This window comes from Chinchilla lanigera, unplaced genomic scaffold, assembly GCF_000276665.1.
Source record: "Chinchilla lanigera isolate Chin_1 unplaced genomic scaffold, ChiLan1.0 scaffold00122, whole genome shotgun sequence".
Taxonomy (NCBI): Eukaryota; Metazoa; Chordata; class Mammalia; order Rodentia; family Chinchillidae; genus Chinchilla; species Chinchilla lanigera.
This window is the reverse complement of record NW_004955523.1, coordinates 2,235,161-2,256,452: the sequence shown is the minus strand read 5'-3', so window position 1 is coordinate 2,256,452 and position 21,292 is coordinate 2,235,161. Positions and strand designations below refer to the sequence as shown.

Sequence of the window (21,292 nt, the reverse complement as noted above, 5' to 3'; positions counted from 1 at the left end):
AAGCATTTTTTTGCAAAAATGAGTGGTGAATTTTGAGCACAGTATTGTAATTTCACAGGGCACTCAATGTCTCTTGGTCCTGTTTTTGATGATGCCTTTACTTGGTTATGGTTGTCAAATATTTGCATAGTAAGGGTTCCTTTTCCTCCTTGTTATTAATAAGTAATTTCTGGGTTAACGTTTTGAAATGCTGTGAGTCCTTGCAATTATTAATGATTTTACCATTTGTGATGATAAACTTCCATTTTTTTTAATGGTACTTCGTATTGAACTCAAGTTTTGAAAATACTAGGCAAGTGCTTAGCACTGAGCTGTATCCCCAGTCCTCCTTATATTTTTAGACAAGGTCTTGGTAGGCTGCCCAGGCTGGCTTGAACTCCTGATTTTCCTTCCTCAGCCTCTTTAGTATCTGGAGTGTACTGCCATACCCAGCTTATTGATTCCTCTTGAGATTTTTATTCCAACCAAAAACAATTATAAGTTCTTTAGATTTTTGTGAATCCTGCTATTTTAGCCTCCCTCATAGCTGGGATTACATGTGTGTGGCAATGCATCTAGCTTGTACATCTTATTTTTAACAAATGGTGTTTAAAATTGAGGTTTATGGCTAATCTGATAGATGTTAAGTGCTAACCATGCTTGTTTTGATTTGTATTTTTGTTTTGGGTTGTGCCTCCCCGCTCCCCAGGTACTTGGGAATCAATGCTAGGGATTCTCTACCATCAAAAATATCCCCAGTGCTTTTTGTTTTTTAGTGTTTTGAAATAGGGTTTTTGCATATTGTCTAGGCTAGACTTGAACTTTTGTTGGTCTTCCTGCCTTAGGCTCCCAGAGGGCTTGGGACCATACCTGCTTCTGGTTTTCTCTTTCTTTATTTCTTTTGGTTTAGTCTGTTGACTTATTTTGGTAGATAAAACCTAACTCATTTACATGCTTCTGTCTCTTTCACTAGATTTTAATGCAGGTGTCCCAATTTAGTGAAATCATTAATCAGTCTTATGATTATTATGGCTGATAGTTTGGTAGAATGAAGTTGTGTGCTATGATGACATTTCTTCTGCTTTCTCAGAATGGTTAATTATGTTATTTTTCGCTGTTTAGAACTGTTACCTGCCTCCCTGCCTCCTTCCCCCTTTCCTCTTCCCTTTCTCCTTTCTTCCAGCCTCCATCTCTCCTTTTTCTTTCTGATAGGGGCTGTTGGGGATCTAACTCAGGGCCTCATGCCGGGCCAGTGTTGTACTCCTGACCTACATCACCAACCCTGTGTGTGCTTTCTTATGTTTATTTAAAATTTCAAAATTCCCCAACAGTTCTACTTTACACCTGTCTTTTGTTCACCTATTAAAATATATCAAGTAAATTATTTGTTTCCTTTTTGTGAAGCCTTCTGTCAGATCTCTCTGTTCTTGTTTTCATCTGCCTGGTTGCACTCTTCCGTCATCCTGGGATTTATTGCCTTCCTAGGATTTCTCCAAATTGCTCTCTTATATTGGATATCCTGGATTTCCTGTGTCTTGATGTATTGCTGAAACAAAGTAGCTTCCTGTATAAGAGTATAATGATTTTTTATAAATATGTGTGTGTGTGTATATATATATATATATGATAACAGCAGGTGATTGGTAAACTTTCTAGATCTGCATAATCTAAAATATAATTTACCTGGATATGAGATTGTTTTTGTTTTTTTTTTTTTTTTGGTCTTTTTGAGACAGGGTCTTGCTATGCAGTTCAGTCTGACCTTGAACTTACTTGGTAGCCGAGGCTGATCTCGAACTTGCAGTGATCCTCCTGCCTCAGCCTCCTAAGTGCTGGGGTTACAAGTGTGAGCCACTGTGCCCGGCTGAGATTCTATTTTGAAGTTCATGAATTTTTCTTTTCTTTTTTTTTGTTTTGTTTTTTTGGTTTTGGTTTTTTGTCTGGTACCGGGAGTTGAACTCACGACCTTGCGCTTGCCAGGCAGGTGCTGTGCCGCTGAGCTAAATCCCTAGCCTCGAGTTTTTATTTTCTTGAGGTAGGTTTCACTTGATAGTGCAGGCTAGCCTTGCACTCACTATGTAGCTCAGGCTGGCTTCAAGCTCCTGGCAAGCCTCCTCCCTCAGTCTCCTGAATGCTGGGATTACAGGCATGTACCACCATCCCCAGCTCTAATATGAAAATTCCACTACCATTTTTTGCATCATCTTTGTAACTCTGCTATGTCTCTCTCAGTTTGGATTTGAGTGCATGAGAGTTTAAATTCTGGTTGTGTGGAATGTCATGGTTGTTTCTTGAGTTTTCTCCCCTCAACCCCCTTACTAGGGATTGAACTCAAAGCTTCGTGCATGCTAAGCCAGCCACTCTAGCACTGAGCTACATCCATAGCCCTTTTTTAAAATTTTGAGAAAAGGTTTTGCTGAGTTGCCCTCACTGGTCTCAGACTTGTGATCGGCCTGCTTCTGCCTCTGGAGTAGCTGGGATTATGGGTCTTTGCTGCTGACTGGTTTCAGCACTCTTAAAGTTAGTCCCTGACTTACAAACAAGTTTGTTCTGGGAGACCGTAAGTCTGACAAAGTGAGTCTTATACATCTTACATCTTTGACACAAATATATAATGTAAAGCATAAAAAAAAAAAATGCTCACAAAAATACTGTAAATAGACTATTTTTACTTTCACAGTTAGCTTTAAATGGTGGTACAGTACAACAGCTGGCATATACAGTATAAGAACAAGTGACATACACCTTCTTTTTGCCTTGGTCCAGTCTCACTAATTTTCACCTTTGTTTCCATGGTTATTGCTTTGTGTTTCCTAGTAGTCCCCTCTGCATCACCACAGCTTTTCCTTTTGCTTTTGGATATCCTGGGCTCTGATTGAGCACTTTACTAGTGTACAGTATCACGCTTTGCAGTAAGCACACAGCAGCACGACTGTGACAATGCCTGGCAGACATGGGACTGCTCTCACAATTTGTGTACGTCCACCGATGTTTGTAATGCGAGGTCTGTTTGTATCCGTGAAAGTTTACAACTTGAGTGTTTCTAAGTTGGGGATTTACTGTATTTGCAATTTGAATTCTCTGGTTGATCTGCTGTTTTCTATTTCTTTTTATTTTTGGTCTTGTTCTTGGAATTTGTCCTCAGCTTTATCCTCCAGATGTGAAATTTTTAATTTGTGGCATCATGTTTTAAATTGTTGTTAGCTTTCTTTTGTTCTTAGCGGCTTTCCCACCACTGTGCCCCTCTTTTGTCCCCAGACGTTGCCCAGTGTGTCCCTGCAGGGGAAGAATTTGCCTGGAGTTGAGAAACAGTGGGTCAGAGGCTGTGACAAACATACATAGCAGACATCCCAGTCAGATCTTTTGTACTCATGTTCACTAGGGATATTCAAGAGATATTTATTAGACTTGGGCTACGTGTGGATGGTGGATGGAGAGACAAAACCCCTTGTTTTGCTGGTTTGGATGGACTGATTATTGAATAGGTGGGTGGAAGGATGAATAAATGAGTGCAGTTTGTGGGGTCTGGACAGGTTCCTAAAACAGCTGTGGGTAAACAAAACGGTTAGGTCGGCTGGAACATTTCTACCTCTTCTTTGCCCCCCTCGTGATGGTTTGCCTAGACATCTTTTTAAGATTTAATTCATGTATCATTAAATTTAACCTTCTATAATGTATACTGTATTCAGACAACTGTGCCACAGGAACCGCTTCCTTCATTCTAGGAAATTTTAATCACACAGAAAAGTGCTGTACTCTTCAGCAGTCATTTCCCGGTCTCCTTCAGCCTCTGGAAGCCTCTGCTTTACCTTCTTTCTATGGATTTGGTGCCCTGTATTTTATGTAAATACGGTCAGAAATGTACTAGAGCCTTTTGTGCTGCTTTTACTTTAGTTCATCCGTGTTGTAGTATGTATCTGTGTTTGATTTTTGTGGCTAAATAATACTCTGTTTTATGGCTATACAGTATTACCTTTTTTTTTTTTTTGGTACTGGGCATCAAACTCGTAACCTTACACTTGCCAGGCAGGCACTGTAGCACTGAGCTATATCCCTGGCCTGCAGTTACATTTTTAAGGTCCATTCCTTAGTTGATGGACATTTGAGTTGTCTCTATTTTCTGGCTCTTAGGAGTAATGGTATTGTAAATATTCATGTTCTAGCTTTTGTTTTCATTTTTAAACATTTTTAAAATCTGTTTTTGATATGTTTATGTGCAACAAATTATGTGGGGTTTTTTGCTTTTTAATTATGTTTGTAAGCTTTCTTTTTTGAGATTGGGTCTCTATAGTTTAGGCTGGCCTTGAACTCACAGCAATCCTCTTGCCTCAGCCTCCTGAGTACTGGGATTACAAGTATGTACAACATCCAGCTGTTTTTTCTTTGGCTTCCTGGATTCTTTTTCATTTATTTCATACTTTTTAAAGAATTTTTCATTTTTATTAGTACTTTTTTGTTGGGGGGACAGGGTCTTGCTTTGTAGTTCAGGCTGGCCTTGAACTCATGGAGCCCAGGCTGGCATCAAACTCGGCAATCATCCTGCCGCAGCCTCCCAAGTGCTGGGATTACAGGTGTGTGCTGCCACGCCATGTTTATAGTACATGGTCACATTTATCATGGAGAGTTGGTACATGTACATAACACATTTTGAGCTGGGCATGCTAGTGCATGCCTGTAATCCCAGCACTTGGGAGGCTGAGGGCAGGAGGATCGCTGTGAATTCAAGCCCAGCCTAGGCTACATAGATCAGTAGCAGCCTGAACTACATAGGAAGAACCTGTCTCAAACCCTTCCCCCCGAAAAAAACCTCCAGAATGTGCACAACACATCTTAATTCTTTTCACTTCCTGTTCCCTGCTTCCCCCATTTCTGTGTCCTTACTCCTTCTTTTCTCTTTCCTTCTCTCCTATCCCTTCCTCTTTCTGTGGTCTCTGTTAGCAAACCCCTTGGCCCCCCGGTATTAGGGAATGAGTAGTCTTCACATGGAGCTGCATTCCTAGCTGTTTATTCTTTATTTTGAGACAGACTGGGCTTGAACTTGGATCCTTGTCAGAGCCTTCTGCATAGCTGGAACTGCAGACAATAACAGTTTGCTTGGCTGTCTGTTCATATTTAAAGTTAATAGGCATGGCGGCACACGCCTGTAATTCCAGCTCTCGGGAGCCTGAGGCAGGAGGATTGCCGCTCAGTCCTTGAGTTCACAGCCAGAACGCTGCGTATGCATAAACTGAGTTCAAAAAATGTGGGGCCTTTCCTCCAAAATTTTACAACAATTTAGCATGCAGACCAAAGGTTCTGGATGTTAGTATATAGCATGTGCAGGTCTTTCTGTAGGGCCAGTTGGTTTTCCTAGAAAATTTCTCCCTGCATATTGTCATTGCTTACCTATACGGGGTTGGAGGTGAAGGGCTGGGCTCAGCCGTGCCCTGTACACACTTCCGTCTTCTTCCTTGTTACCCAGTCTGCCGCATCACGTCAGGTTCTTCATGCCCCTTGTCTGTTCTGTTCACGTCCCACTTTAAACGCCTGAGGCTGTGAACGGTGAGGCTCAGGTTATTTCATAAAGTCACCAAGCATGTTTTTTTAAGTTTAGTCTCAGGGTCCGTTCTCTGCTGTACCTTTTACTTTGGCCCAGATACAGTTCACTTTGTAGGATCAAGTGTTCAATTCGTTCTCCTCTGCATCTGTCTCTGTAGATTCTTGAATGTATAGCCTGCTTTGCTTTCTGAATGAGTTACCATCCAGCTGCATTTTGTGCTTTCAAAATTTTATTGAAATCTGTTGCCATTTCCTTGTTCATTTGACCTTAGTGGGTCCTTTTATATTTGTCAATTATCATTTTATTGGTTTCTCTAGGGGAACATGTGAAAAATGTATGTATGCTTAGCTTTGGGAGGTAATTGTTACAGTATTTTCACAACTAGCATCTTCTTTAACTTTCTAGTTTTTTCTGTTTTAAAAGTTTTGTTGGTACACTTTTAATATACGCGACAATCACATTCATCATAGGGAATTTGTTTGTTTGTTTTTGGTACTGGGAATCGAACTCAGGACCTTGCGTTTGCCAGGCAGGTGCTTATGCCACTGAGCTATATCCCCAGCCTCCATCATAGGGAATTTGTACCTGCACATAATATATATTTTTTTGCAATTTAATATCCAATTTAATTTTTAAAAAACTTAATGAAAATAGAATGAAATATTTAAAATAGTACATTCACTACCCACTCTAATTAATTAATTTGTCATACCAACTAAAGAATGTGAAAAATAAATTCAGAAGTGTACTTACTTTAAAATACACTACTTCCACGTTTGATAATATTTTACATTTATGCATACATTCCACAGTGGAAGCAGAATTTCTCTTTAAAAACATTCTCTCCTTAAAATTGTGAGGTGCATGTTAGAACTACAGGCAGTATCTGACATAAAACTGTAGTACAGGCCTTTCAAATTTGCCATGTCACTGGTACAGGACATTGACCAAGGTGTATAACTGTACAATGCCTAAACATTCCAGCAGAAACATTATTTTTTCTTAGGTGTAGAATGATTAATTAATACATATTCTACAAGGGGCAGGGAGGTTAGTAATTTTGTAGGGTATGCCCTGACATAACTTCAAATTGTACAAGAACACAAACAATTTTGTTAAGGCCATATTTTATTTGCTGATTAATGGACAAAAAGCAATATGATTTATTTTTAGGTATTTTCTTGAAAGTTTGTGCTCATAAAAATCATGAAAAATTGGAAAGACTTTTTTTTTTTTTGTCCTTTTGAGACAGGGTCTCACTATGCAGTTCAGGCTGGCCTTGAACTTGCAGCCATCTTCCTGCCTCAGTACTCTTAAGTGCTGGGATTACAGGCATGTGCAGCCACGCCCAGCTGGAAAGACTGTTAAATCACTGAAACTTAAAAAAATACCTTACACAATCTTGATTGTACAAAATTACAAGTTAAATACAAAGCAGTCATGATAATTTTATGGAAAACTGCTTTACTTTTGTTATGTGTAATAGCCTTTTGATTCTCTTACTTGAGAAAAGATCAATACCAGATTGAGTTACTATCAACAAAGGACCCTAAAAAGCTTACTTTAGCATTAATCTTTCACAATGGTTATGTATGTTGCCTAATTTGAGATCATCTAAAGAGTGGAAATAAGAGAAAAACAGGGCAGTATATCCATAAACTAACAAATTATTTGGTTGTAATATATCATGAAACACAAACCCCACATAACTGTACCATAAATAATGTGTATTACAAACTCTCATACAGGTACACAACCATGCATGCCCCCAGTCACACGGCAGAGGCGCTGCTTCCAGTTCTGTATTTGTGCATTCTTTTTTCATCAAAGGAATAGCTTCTGATCACCTGCCCATTCTTGAAGGTAGCATGGTGAAGATCCTGACCACATTTCTCAAGGTCTTCTTTTCCTTCCTCAAGTGTATCAGAATCCCCTACTGGTGTCCTGCGTAAAGATAACTGGTCCTTTTTGGACTTTTTGTTGGGATTAGCAGGTAGATCCTTAAAGACAATAAACCCAAGGCCATTGATGAATGACAACATAGCTAAATTTGAAGGAACAGTTCAAGAGATCTCTAGTTAATTTCTGCAGCAAAGGTCCACCAGAACCTAAGAAAACTTTTTTTTTGGAGACAGGGTCTTGCTGTGTAGTTTAGGCTGGCCTTGAACTCACTATGTAGCCCAGGTCAGTCTCAAACTCACAGTGATCCTCCTGCCTCAGCCTCCTGAGTGCTGGGATTACAGGTGTGTGTCACCACACCCAACCAGGAAACATTTTCATTGCTCCACTTTTTTTGTTTCATGCCTTTTATAATCTCTTAATAGGTATTACTATCTACTCCATTCCCTTGAATAACTCTTAAGATAAGGTGGCAGCAACTTGCAGCCTTTTGAGTTCTCAGTAATATAAACTTTTTACCTAAAATATGTAAAACCTTTAACACATTATCAAGAGGATTTCTAGAATCAGGTTTGAGTATTAGTGGTGGCTCTGTACTTCTTGACAGTGTGAAATGCCTTAGATCTTCACCCCGTGTTTTCTCTCACGCATTGTGTAACGGCTGTTGCTGATGACAGATACAGGCACTGATGGAGACTTCGTCACTATATGTTCAAAAGCATCTTTTTCACGGTCTTCCCCAAGCTGTTGCCCTCCTGTGTGCTGCTGCTGGAGTAGAATAACGTGGATCAGGATCTTCCATGCCATAGTGCTTTTCTTTTTTTTTTCTTTTTTTTTTTTTTTTGGTCTTTTTGAGACAGGGTCTTGCCATGCAGTTCAGGCTGACATTGAGCTCACTTTGTAGTCCAGGCTGGTCTCAACCTGGCAACGATCCTCCTGCCTCAGCCTCCTGAGTGCTGGGATTACAGGCATGTGCTACTACGCCTGGTTGCCGTATTATTTTTCAATTAGAGCAATTCTCACTGCTGTATCTGTTCTTTGAAGTTAATCAAATGAGCAGATACCCCTATGCCAGCAGTCTCTTGGAAAGACTGCTCTGTAGCCGAAATCACATTACTTGTATTCCAGACTGTCTGAAGTTGCCAGAAGTTTCTATCAAACGTTTGGCTAATATTTTCTTCTCCTCTCTAGAATTTGTGGCCACTGTGGTTGGATACTAGGATTGAAGAATAGTCTCAGTCCAATTTGTAATTAGTACTTGGATATGTGTTTTCTACTGTGACGAGAACGTCTCTTCTGGGGATGACAGAGGCCTCAGGAATGGCCTTTACTTTTTTTTGGAGGCTGGGCCTCACTGTGTATAGTTCAGACTGGGCTTCAACTCAGTGTATAGCCCAGGCTGGCCTCGAACTCCCGGCAGTCCTGCCTCAGCATTCCAAGTGCTGGGATTGCAGGCGTGGGCCACCGTTACTGTGCAGCCTTCACTTCTGTGGGGAGATTCCCATCATGCATCTCAAGAATGTTGTTCCATCCCTTTCATTACAAACCTCATCCTGGAAACGTTTGGCTTCCTTTTCTCTTTGGTTACAACCTTACCTTTTAAGTACTTGGTAAGGGACCGGGGATTTAGCTCAGTGGCACAGTGCCTGTCTGGCAAGTGTGACGTCCCGAGTTCGATTCCCAGTACCAGAAAAAAAAAAGCAGAACCAATAAGTACTTATTAAGAATGTACTACAGCCCATAAAATACTGTTTTCTCGTATTTCACCTTTCTTACTTTTGAGTTTTCTGTCTTTTCACGGCATTCAAAGTAGAAGTAAACTGGGCCGGCGATATAGCCCAGTGCAGAGAGCCTGCCTGGCAAGTGCAGGGTCCTGAGTTTGATTCCTGGTACCAAAAACAAAACAAACAATAGAAACAAATTTTGCTTGTGTTGGGTGGGTATTGTTTATAGTGTAACTTTGTAGGAGTTGGTGGTCAGGAGGATGTTGGATTCTGCTTCTGCCACAGCATTCAGTTTGAACCAGAGTAGACAAGCGGTACGCTGCAAGTCCCCGGCACTGCTGTGAGGAAGGAGAAAACTACATGATGTATCTTGCTGCTTTTTGCCCATTTCCCTCCTCTACCTTCAGCCCTTCTTCTCATCCTTATTTACGAAAGTTTTTCTTGCAAAGTGCATTAATACTTCAAATAACCTGCCACCTTTACATTTTTTTGGTAATGCTTATGCATATATTTTCTTTTAAAAAATTAATTTATTGGTACATTTTAGATATATATAACGATAACATTCATCGTATGGCCAGGCATGGTGGCACATACCTGTAATCCCAGCACTTGGCGAGACTGAGGCAGGAGGATCACTGCTAAGTTTGAGGCCAGCCTGGGCTATACCATGAGTTCAAGGCCAGCCTGAATTACAGAGTAAGACCCTCCCTCAAAAAGACAAAAAAGAAAACCATTCATCATACAGAATTTGTACCTGTATGTGACACATCCTGATTCTTTTTTACCCCTTTCCCTGCCCTCCCTTCAGCCCCTCTTCTCCTTATTTACAAAAGCTTGGTTTCCATTTTTTCCTTCTCTTTTTCTCTTTTCCCTTTCCCGTCCCTCTTCCCTACCCTTTTACATTTTGGAGTTTTTTCTATTTTTGCAGGATGTTGGGAATTGGATCCATGTTCAGCTTGGACTTTTCCATAAAGCTTACACCACTGCATCTCCTGGGATATTTCTGATTAGTATTTTACATAGAATTTTTTTTTTACAGTTAAAGTCTCATTGTGTATTAGCTATTTCTTATCCAGAGTTATTTTTGCATATATTATCAAGCATTCTCCTGTGCCACTGCATATAATGTATCATTTTAAAATAGTAGTAATGCACACAGTTTATTTGGATTTAATCATTCTACAAACAGTTGACCAAGTCAGGCACTTGAGTGTTTAAGGTTTGTTTGTCCCTCCCTCTCATTCTCTCGCGTCTGTCCATTCATCCGTCCATCTATCCATCCATCCATCCATCCATCCATCCATGCATCCATCTATCTATCTGTCTATCTGTCTATCTAATGTGGTAGGGTGAATGATGCTGCAGAATTTCTAATGTCTTAAAACACAGGGAATTTTCTTAATCAGTCAAAACTTGTATTCTTAAAATTTCTTACACATTTCTTGTAATAAATGTGGGAGCTGAGATAATTTTAAGACACTTGGTTGTTGGTATGCTCTTACATTTCACTTCTGTACCTTCTTGCCCTAAGAATTGTGCTGTTACTTGCACCAAAATTACATTTTTTTTTTTTTTTTTTTAAAGAAATGTGGTTTGGTTTTGAGCTGGAAGAGAGTACAAGGTGCTTCTGGAAAACTTCAAGGTAAGATATCTTTTCCTTATTTAGATCACTTTTACCTGTTGTAAGTCACTGTTTTTATGTGTTACTTTCATTGTCCTTTTCTTAGAATGGGATTAAAAGGCATTTGAGAAGCAGTTGGCTGAGATTTGAGGTCAACAGTTGGCAAAGTAGAACAGAAAGGAGTTAGAAGTTAAAAATGAAAAGAATTCAGGCTCTGTTGTTACCGTTTTGTCTGGAAGCAGTATTGTGTAATGAAGATGGAACAAGTAGGGGTACGGATGTAGCTCAGTGGTCGAGTTTAGCACGTGCACTGCCTTGCAGTCAATATCCAGTACCACTACTACCAAGATAAGTTGGAATAATTAGAGTTTAGGCAAAAATGAGGGAAAAAATTGGTTAGGTGGCCTTTACTCTTAAAACTACTTCTCATACTTAAGTGGCAGAAACACCTATTGTATAAAATAGTATTATAAGACCTTAAAATAAGCCACATGTGGTGGTACACACCTGTAATCCCCGGCACTTGGGAGGCTGAGGTAGTAGGACTGCCTCAGGCTCGAGGCCAACCTGGAATACATAGTGAGTTTAAGGCCAGACTGGAATACATAGCGAGACCCTGTCTCAGAAAGAAAACAAAAAACCCAAAACAACACAAAAAAACCCCCAAAACCAAACAGAAAAAAACGCCTAAAAAGAATTAACTATAATATTATTAAATATCCAGTCACTGTGCAAATGCTGTCTTGTCTCAGTGGGAGTTGGGGGACAGTTGGTACTGGGAATTGAACCAGGATTTTCATGCATGCTAGGCAAGTGCTGTGATATTGACTTATATCCTTGGCTCTTTTTCCTTTTTGGGATAGGATTTGCCAAGTTGCCTAGGCTGATCTGGAACGTCCTTCCTTGTGCCTCAGCCTCCGGAATAGCTGGGACTATTAGGCTTACAGCACTACGTCTAGCTTCAAATGTTAATTTTTAAAATGTTTAATTTCAGGATCTGTGTGAGGTCTACACATTGCAATTAGTTGTCAAATGGTTTTAAGAGTCTGTTGCTATTTTGTTATTCTGCCTATTCTCATTTCCATTGCAGTTTATTTTTTGAAAGGGCATCATTTGTCATTTACACAGTAGCATTTATGTCTGATGTTTTGCCTATTCCAGTAGTATAATTTGCTGTGAAGCTGTCCTCTGTATTGTCTGTAAACTGCTTAGCATTATATCTGGAGATTTGATTAGACTCAAATTTTTTTTTTTTTTTTTGGTTTTTCTCCGGTACCGGGAACCGAACTCACAACCTTGCGCTTGCCAGGCAGGTGCTTTTGCCGCTGAGCTAAATCCCCAGCCCCTAGACTCAAATTTTTATAGGTTATTTTTTTAATACCTGTTTTATAAGAATACCATAAAGGCAATATTTTTCCTAGAGGGGACACATGTCATGTCGTCTTCTTTTTTTAATACTTGAAGCTTTTGATTGGCAGTTCCTTAGTTCATGTCCGTTCTTAGGTGGTTGCGGAATGTAATAGTCTATGCCGAACAATTCTGTCGCTGTTTCATTGAAGAAGTCTTCGTTTCTCAGTAGAGTACTTCTACAAGGAGAACCTTTCCCTGCTGTGTACCATTTATCTGTTTCCTAACTGATACTGGAAAGATAGGATAAATGGCTCTATTTCTGGGAAAAGTGGTCTGGTGTCCTCAGTATTTTCTAGCATTGACCAATGTTTTGTTTTGCTTTTTCCAGTCATTTTTAATTCAGAGTTCACTATTCAGTGTTCTTCTATTTAGTGTGGATTCGCTATAGCTATCATCACTTTAAAGCTTAGGTTGATTGAAGTTGCCACTGACTTGGTGTTGATATAGTCTTCACTGCCTTTTTATTGTCTGCTATAACAAGGTGTTCGAAGATCGTTTAGTTTTTTCTTTTTACTCCACTCTAGGAATCAACCATTTCTTTTATATATTATTTATATATTATTATTTAAATATATTTCAACCTACACAAAGTTTTATTACTAGCCTTTTCTGTTTCTTTTAGGGGGAAATTATTTTCAGAATCACAATCTAATCACTAGGTGTACTCATTGCAGTTGCTTTAGTCTTTGATTTTTAGGTTTGCTAATAATGTACACTAAATTCAGTACTAAAAGATATTCATTTATTTTTTGTCTTTTTGAGACATTGTCTTGCTATACAGTTCAGGCTGGCTTGAGCTCACTTTGTAGCCCAGGCTGGTCTTGAAATTGCAACGATCCTCCTGCCTCAGCCTCCTGAGTGCTTAAAAGATACTTATTTAATCTTTCCTTTCATACCTCTTTTCATTTTTCCATCTTACATCACTGCGTTGATATTCACTAATTATTTGCATTTGGTAATAGCTTTTGGATTCTGTGAGTATAAGGAGCCTGAATCTACCCTCCGTGCACTCAGATTATTACATGACCTTCAGATTGGAGAGAAGAAGCTACTTGTGAAAGTTGATGCCAAAACAAAGGCACAGCTGGATGAGTGGAAAGCAAAAAAGAAAGCTTCTAACGGGGTATGTTTTCTTAGCCATTTGTCGTACTTCAGTGTAAATACTTTCCACTATAAAAGAATTTAATATGAAGATTGACAAGATCACCATCACCATAACAGGTGCTGTGGCTTAAATGTAGGGTGGTATTTTAGTTTATAGTTATTTTAGGTCTCTTATTTACTTACAGTGGGTGAATGACAGTTGGTTTGCTTGTTTGAGGTTGGAATGAAGGTTGCAGGGGAGGTTGGGCAAGGGGAACTTGCCAGAGAAAAACTGGTACAGACTGTTCCAAACAGAGCTAATTCATTAAGACATCTTTTTATCTAAGTACGAAATATATTTCAACCTACACAAAGTTTTATTACTAGCCTTTTCATGTAGAAGTACATAGTTTCCAAAATGAAAGAAAATGACGAGTATTATGTTACTCAGCTGGGTGGCTTTATTCCAGCTATCTTAAATGAAGATTAAAAAAAAGGAAATTTTTATATGTTGAGTTATTACTAAAACAAAACATAGTTTGAATCTGAGTATATAGTGCCTCACTTTCCCGTCCTACTTTCTTTTAGTCACCTTAAGCTGAACAGATCCAAAAATTTATTTATTGTCTTCCTTTCCAAGAAAAACGAACCAAAATAGCTTTTTCATTTAGAAGTACATGGATTCCAAAGTATAAAGCTTAGACTCATCAAGATTTAATTATTTTTCAAATAGAAATAGCCTCTTGTCCCTTCATATCCACAATGTATGTTTGTTCTTTTTAAAAATCTGAAAAGATGGAATTATAGTTGGAAAAAAATAATGCCCTTACCTGTCGTCGCAAATGACCACTGTTTGAAGTGTACAGTACTCTGGAAACAGCCAAGTGTTTTATACTCTAGCAGCAAACAGGTGCTCAGGAGAGTATCTTCACATCTTTGCCTGGAAGTTAGTCTAGTTAAGTCAGCATTTTCTCAGAAGAACTCTGCTTAGGTTCTTCTTCCAGCGTGGTTCTTCTTTTGGTTTCTAGAAGTCAAAGACTGAGCCTACAAGAGCTCTCTAACAACTTCATAGCTAGTAGCTTTAGTATTGAGGCTTTTCATTGCTCTGAAGAGAACCATATCAGGGGCTACATAGACAATCCAGGCAAAGAGTTGATTTGTGTAAACTCTTTTATATGACCAAACGTTCACCTTTTGGTCCCAGATAGTACTCATTATGCTTTATGGTTGCTGAAATGAAAGAAGAAACAGGGAATCGAGAAGTTCTTGAGGAACAGTAAAATAGCAGCGTACATAAGACAGTAATTCTTTTATTTGGTACTGGGAATTGAACTCAGGACCTTGTGCTTGCCAGGCAGGCGCTTGTGGTGCTGAGCTGTAGCCCCAATAATTCTTTTTCCCCTGAGAGACACTAAGTTCATCTAGACTTGATCTCTTAAATGATTATCTGTAGAATATAACAAGTGCGTGTGAGAAGCATGACATGCACTGTGTGTGTATTTTAATGTTACCTGAGCCAGTCATGAGGAAGATTGCTGCACTATTTAGAGTTGATTTTTTTTTTCTTAGTTGGTATAATTTCTCTAAGTGGCATTTCCTACATTATAAAAGTTTTAGAAGCAGAACGGTGAAGTCAGCATTTCAGTCCTTAACCCCTCCAGAATGCTTGTATTTTGATGTATATTGCTATCTAGTATTTCTTGTTTATTCTTGCTTTTGTCGGTTTTATATGATAGCTGTGAGTTAAAGCAGCTGTTTAGTGGGACTGTGGAGATGCTGAGAGAACACATTTTTATTAATTTTTATTGTAGAAGCACTTGAATTTTCTTGTTTGATATTTCTTTCCTCTTCAATTTAAGAATGCCAGGCCCGAAACCGTTGCTAATGATGACGAAGAAGCTTTAGATGAAGAGACAAAAAGAAGAGACCAGATGATTAAAGGGGCCATTGAAGTTCTCATCCGAGAGTACTCCAGCGAGCTGAATGCCCCCTCACAGGAGTCTGACTCTCATCCCAGGAAGAAGAAGAAGGAAAAGAAGGAGGACGTACGTGTTCTGACATCACACAATCACATCTGCAGTTATTTTTATGATGATACATTTGTGCTTTGATTTTGCATTTTAACTCTTAAGAGGAAAACAATGACTAGGATTTTAACAGTATTCGAATTTGAAAGAAATGGTTGCTTCTCTTGTACTCATTTCTTTTGAGTATACTTGAAAAAGTTATGGAAAGTGTTCTTTTAAAATATCAGAAACATTTTATACGCATGAATTTTACACCCCATGAAAAAATATTATAAAATATTTATCAGTGTGGTTAGTTTCAGAGTCTTTGTAGGCTATCTTCAGTTTTCTTTTAGCCCATGTGTATTTTTGTTACTTGGCTCGTTCTTCGTGTGTTCCTAAGAGCCTGTGTAGTCATACTCCATTGCAGTGTAGTTGGTAGGGTCGGTCAGGTATGGAGTAATTGAGGGCTGCATAATTTGTTCTTTCCCCGTTAAGGGAAAAGAAGAAAAATAACGAGACACTTGTTTGATAAGGGTTGAGAGGAGGAAATTTTTTTAAAAATCCTATTCTTTGGCAGGGTTTATAGGCAGATTTTGTTGCAGTGTGTCTTCTGTCTTAGATTGAAGAGAAAGCCTTGCTGCAGTGAGATCCTTGTTCCATTGTCTGGGAGTATTGGAGGGAGAGCAAGTAGTGGATGATAAGAGAAATTTTAAAGAGAATGAAATAGTTTTTAATTGCAAGTAATTTGCAATCAAGAAAATACTACAAGTATTCTGACGTTTACAGTATAAATATAGAAAATATTAAAAGTACAGAGTAGTGTGAGCTCTGTTTTTTTAAAAATCTTGCTGGATTTTCCCACAGATTTTCCGCAGATTTCCAGTTGCCCCACTGATCCCTTACCCGCTCATCGCTAAGGTTCGTTTAAACGTAAGCTTTGACATTATCTTCTTCTTATGCTAAACTGCCATAATTGTGATTTTGGGGGGGGGGTGGTACTGGGAATCGAACTCAGGACCTTGCACTTGCCAGGCAGGTGCTGTGACCCTGAGTTATATCTCCAGTCGCAATCGTGATTTTTATATCTTAATTTTTCATTTTTTAATTTCAGGATGTTAGATTTGTTACTGTAGTTTTTTTCTTTAATCATATGTTTGTAAGACTTGTACAAAATATTTATAATTTTCCATATTGATGTATGTAGATTGATCTTAATTCATTACCTCATGTTCCCTTTGTCTTTTAGGAGGATATAAATGCTATAGAAATGGAAGAGGACAAAAGAGACCTGATATCTCGAGAGATCAGCAAATTCAGAGACACACACAAGGTAGTATTCTTGTTTTTTCACTTGATACCAATCTAGACTTTTTACAGAATCCAGAGCAAACAGACAAGAAAATCAACCTTACATTAGAATATAATTTTAAGTGCTTTTTGTAGGTTTAATTGATACTTAGGTAAAAACAAAAAATGGAAAATTAGTACCATATTAAAGTGATCCTTGACACACTGCGCTTAGTTTTTTCAGTTACTAACTACTCTGCAGTTGCTCACTTTAATATGAGTAAAATCTAATTTTTTAGAGTTCAACATAAAAATCAAGGTCAGATTTAAAATAGATTCAAGGGGGCAGCAGGATAACATACATACAGTGTAGTGTACTTTTGGGGACAGTTATTTAACTTAATTTTAGGAAAAACTTTTCTTTAGAGCGGAGATTAAAATTTAAGATTTATATTTGTATAGATTTAAGTTGAGTGGGGGAGATTTTTAAAAAGTAGGTCAGTGGTTACCAGACTTACCAAATTTTAGATGCATGGAAGAACTGTAAATTCCCATAAAGCTAATCTATTCATTGACCCCCACCATTATGATAGAGATCATATGGTGACTAATGCAAGATGAAACTGTCAGCTTGGAAAGTAACAAGGAATAGGATGTAAGTATGAGCTTCTGTTTTTTATTATATTTATGGATGCCCCCTCAGAAAAATATGCAAAGGGGTAACTGGCTTGGAAACGGGTATTGATGTGCAGTAAATCCCACTCACGAGTTTTGCCTATTTAAAGCTTCTCTCAATGACAGTGCATCTGTGAATGTTCGCTGGTGTTGCAGGTGATGTTTACGGACGGTGAAATGCAAACACTGCATGAAATGTATTTTGATGTTAGAGGTAATAAGATGTTGCCGCTCCTTAGTCATAGACTGAGAGATCTCAACTCGGTGAAGTGTTAAGTGGTAGTCAGTCTTACTTCCTGCCATTGGTTTTAAAACCCCAAGTTGATACTGCCAAAGACTCAGTGCTGCACACTTTCGGCTCAAATACGTAGTGCTTTCTGAGGAATTAAACATGTCTAAAAGCACAAGCGTAGCTCTCCCCAAATTCTCAGTGTTAAAATGGTGGTCTGTGGGAATTCCTATTAGAAAAATATTTTCGATTAAGTTCACTACTCAAATTTAGGGCTGAGTAAGCTTAAAAATGGTATACAGTTGTGTGTGTGGTTTACCCTCTTTTTGTTTCATTTGTTAAACCTTGTAATGTTATTTGTAAATTATGAAGAAACCATGTGGTAAAAAAATTAATTCAAAAGATACTTGCTACAGAATTTTAAGAATCTAACTTTCACTGGCTTAGTATTATTTCATTGGGGGAATGTTTTTAATTTCCAAAATGTGTTGTAAAAGTCAGAAACTAAAACAACAACAACAAAAAACTAGTTCTCCATGGGTGGTGTGGGTCGGGGTGGGGGATATTTGAAACTCCAGTAACAAGAAATGAGCTCAGTGAACCTTTGCATGTTTTGGTATGAGTTTATTAAATAACCGCAGACTGTCAGGGTATCAGCGTGGCAGGGGGCGTCCATTTACAGCACGGATGAGTCTGAAGAGAGAATAAGGTAAGATTTACGGTTTTTTATCTGTCCTTTCCTCTTCATTACTCTCTTACATTTTAGACTCACCTCATTTCTTCTTTTTCAAGTCTTTTAAAACCATATATATGCTGTATATATATATATCTACCTGGGTACACATTCATCTATAGTATATATATTTATAAATAACTTCAGGAAAACATTCAATATAGACTAGATTCACTCACTTCATTTATTTAGATCCACTTTTGAAATGAGTTCTGAAACATTTATTTCATGTAACAGAATAACTAGCACAGTGAATAAGCTTCAGAGTAAAAAATTGAGGAACTGTACAAAAGAAATTAATATTGGAACAACTAAAATAATCTGTAAGTATTATCTCAGAAATAAAATTCTTTATGTGTATGACATTGAGGTAAGTTTTATATAATTTAGCCTCACTGTAGAGGATAAATTTTTATATTCCATTAGAACTGTTTCAGAAATGAGATTTTGCCCCTTTAGTAGCTTTTAGTCTCTGTCCATTCTACTGTTTCTTACCTCTCTTCTTTATAATTTCAATGTATTCAGTATTGGCTCTGCCTGCATTCTACTTTGATTTAGACTGGCACTGCAGCTGAATATATTGATGTCTCATGCACTAGCTTTTTTTTCCATAATTCTATATCAGTTCTCTGATCCATGAACAAAGGAAAAAGAGTACCTAACAGGTAAGACTGCTTTTTAAAGTTGTTTTAAATGCTTTACATGACTGAGAAAAGAAAAATGAACCTTTTATTGTTGCAGTTTAAATTTCATTTCGGTGAAACTAAATATGGAACCAAAGGGGTAAATGTGTTTTGTTTTTGTTTTGTTTTATCTGTTTGGTTATTTTTTTCCTTTCTGAGTTTGCATAGAAACCCTTTGGTACACTGGTAAATCTGTCAGGGTACGAACTTGGTCTGACTTTGTTATTTGTGAACCGTGTACTTGCTCTTCCTCCCAGAAACATAGCTTGTAGGCAAGGGTAATCCAGTGTTGGCGATCCATGTCCTAGCACAGCATCTGTAAGTTAATACACAATCGTTCCTTCTGAGGATGGATTTATCGTTGTAAATATATATTCTTATTGTCTTGCAGACATAATGGGCATTAATATATCGTTTTTAAATATTTTATGTGACAGTAATGCAATTATGAACATTTTGCTTGAAATGAAAATTTTTCAAAGTTTTTGTATTTGGTGGGCTATCCATCTTGTGGTGGGAATAAATATTTTTTAGATTAAACAGACGGAACTTGACTGAATTCAGTTTGTTTCTTTGGAGGGTGGTTAAACCAGAGTGCAGAAGATCAGTTGTGTTACAGTGACATGTATCTCCCCCAGCTCCCCTTTAAAGCCCTCAGCTAGGTGGCTGTCTAACTTTAGATAATGGGAAGTCCGGGGTCATAATTAGTAGTGCCGCTGATTTATGCATACTCGTAATGGGCAGAAGTAAGTTTTAGCCAAGCAGTTGTATTTCTAGAAATCACTGTGAACTACCACATTCCTCACGGTCATTTAAATTGTTACACAGTCATGACGTGACCAGCCACACTTGACACGGTCATTCAAGATCGGGGATTCCTGATCTGTGTAGGGTATATGGTTTTGCACAAAAAACGACTCTTGTAAATGCTTAACTTGAATTTTTCAAGTAAAACCACAAGTATTTAATAGTAAAATACCAGTGGTTTCATGTTTTTGTTCTCAATATTGGACATTGCGTCGAGAAGAAGCTGATCCTGAAGCTACAGAATTAACTCTAAAAGTACTTTTATTGGTTTCTAGAAACTGGAAGAAGAGAAAGGCAAAAAGGAAAAAGAAAGACAGGAAATTGAGAAAGAACGGAGAGAAAGAGAGAGGGAGCGTGAAAGGGAACGAGAAAGGCGAGAACGGGAACGAGAAAGGGAAAGAGAACGTGAACGAGAAAAGGAGAAGGAACGGGAGCGGGAACGAGAACGGGATAGGGACCGTGACCGGACGAAGGAGAGAGATCGGGACCGCGATCGGGAGAGAGATCGGGACCGTGATCGAGAAAGGAGCTCAGATCGAAATAAGGATCGGAGTCGATCAAGGTACGGTTTACAGAGTTTACTGTTTGTGGTAGAACCGAGAGTTCCCTTCTGTAGGACTGCTTGCATTAATCTGATGGGGAATTTCCTTAACCACAACATCACATCTGGCGTCTGGCTTTTTAACATAACATTGGTAAAAGTAACTTCAACTGTGATTCTTCATTGAGCCAGTTCTTTTCTTTTCTTTTCTTTTTTTTTTTTTTTTTTTTTTGTCTCTTTGGGGAGACAGTCTCAGTATGTAGTTCAGGATGACCTTGAGCTCACTTTGTAGCCCAGGTTAGTATTGAACTCTCAAGGATCCTCCTGCCTCAGCCTCCTGAGTGCTGGGATGACATGTGTGCGCCACTACACCCGGCCCTAAGCCAGTTCTCTTACAGAGACCCAGAGCATACCTGTCTGTCTGCTACTTAGTGATCTGGGAAGACATAATTCCCTGTTACCTCCTTAGGGTAGTGAGCAGTTTTTCTTGTTATCCTTTCTTTGAGGACCTGTATATTGAGACATCAGCTGTAGCACCATTCCTTTTGGCCCCTGGCGTGGATGTGGAGGTGTGCAGCCTACTAGGTGGCTACTGCTTACGTTCCTAGCTCCTGATGATTTCACCTTTGGGGGGCTTTGTTTTGTTTTCAGTTTTAAGTTTTGGTAATTGGAATTCATTTGATGAGTCATCTTATTCTTTAGGAGTTAGGTAGAGCAAGATTGAACCAAAAAAAGGAAAACAGAAGAGAATGGAACCTCTTCTTTTCAAGTCAATTTTAGAGTCTACATGACTTTGGGCAGTTTTCTGCTTATTTATCGCGTATAGCAGGAAGGAGGTCTACTTCTGATCACTAACTCATGCTGCTAGAATTGGAAGTACAGGGCTCTCTCAGTTACTAGTGGGTCTTTTAATGTCTATCGGATCCTTCCCTGTAGCTGTTACTGAGAATTTGACACGTATAAGAATCCTTTTACTTTTGTGACATGTGTACATAGATCTTACTTGTATATATTTTGTGTTTTTATTGTTCTGAATTAAATATTTGGTAACTTGAAATGATAATACATAT

At 38.4% G+C, this 21,292-nt stretch overlaps 1 protein-coding gene across 2 annotated transcripts in view; it reads left to right on the top strand.

Moving 5' to 3' along the window:
* The window catches only part of Rbm25 (RNA binding motif protein 25), a 56,652-nt gene that overhangs the window by 13,965 nt on the left and 21,395 nt on the right, over positions 1 to 21,292 (top strand). The window contains exons 5-10 of one of the 2 annotated variants that reach the window (XM_013507153.1): positions 10,729 to 10,786; positions 13,138 to 13,298; positions 15,118 to 15,303; positions 16,132 to 16,197; positions 16,514 to 16,597; positions 19,957 to 20,243. In XM_013507153.1, coding sequence (XP_013362607.1) covers positions 10,729 to 10,786; positions 13,138 to 13,298; positions 15,118 to 15,303; positions 16,132 to 16,197; positions 16,514 to 16,597; positions 19,957 to 20,243 — 842 coding nt within the window. The remainder of the gene's footprint in view (positions 1 to 10,728; positions 10,787 to 13,137; positions 13,299 to 15,117; positions 15,304 to 16,131; positions 16,198 to 16,513; positions 16,598 to 19,956; positions 20,244 to 21,292) is intronic. The other variant, XM_005409430.2, reaches the window with a different exon arrangement.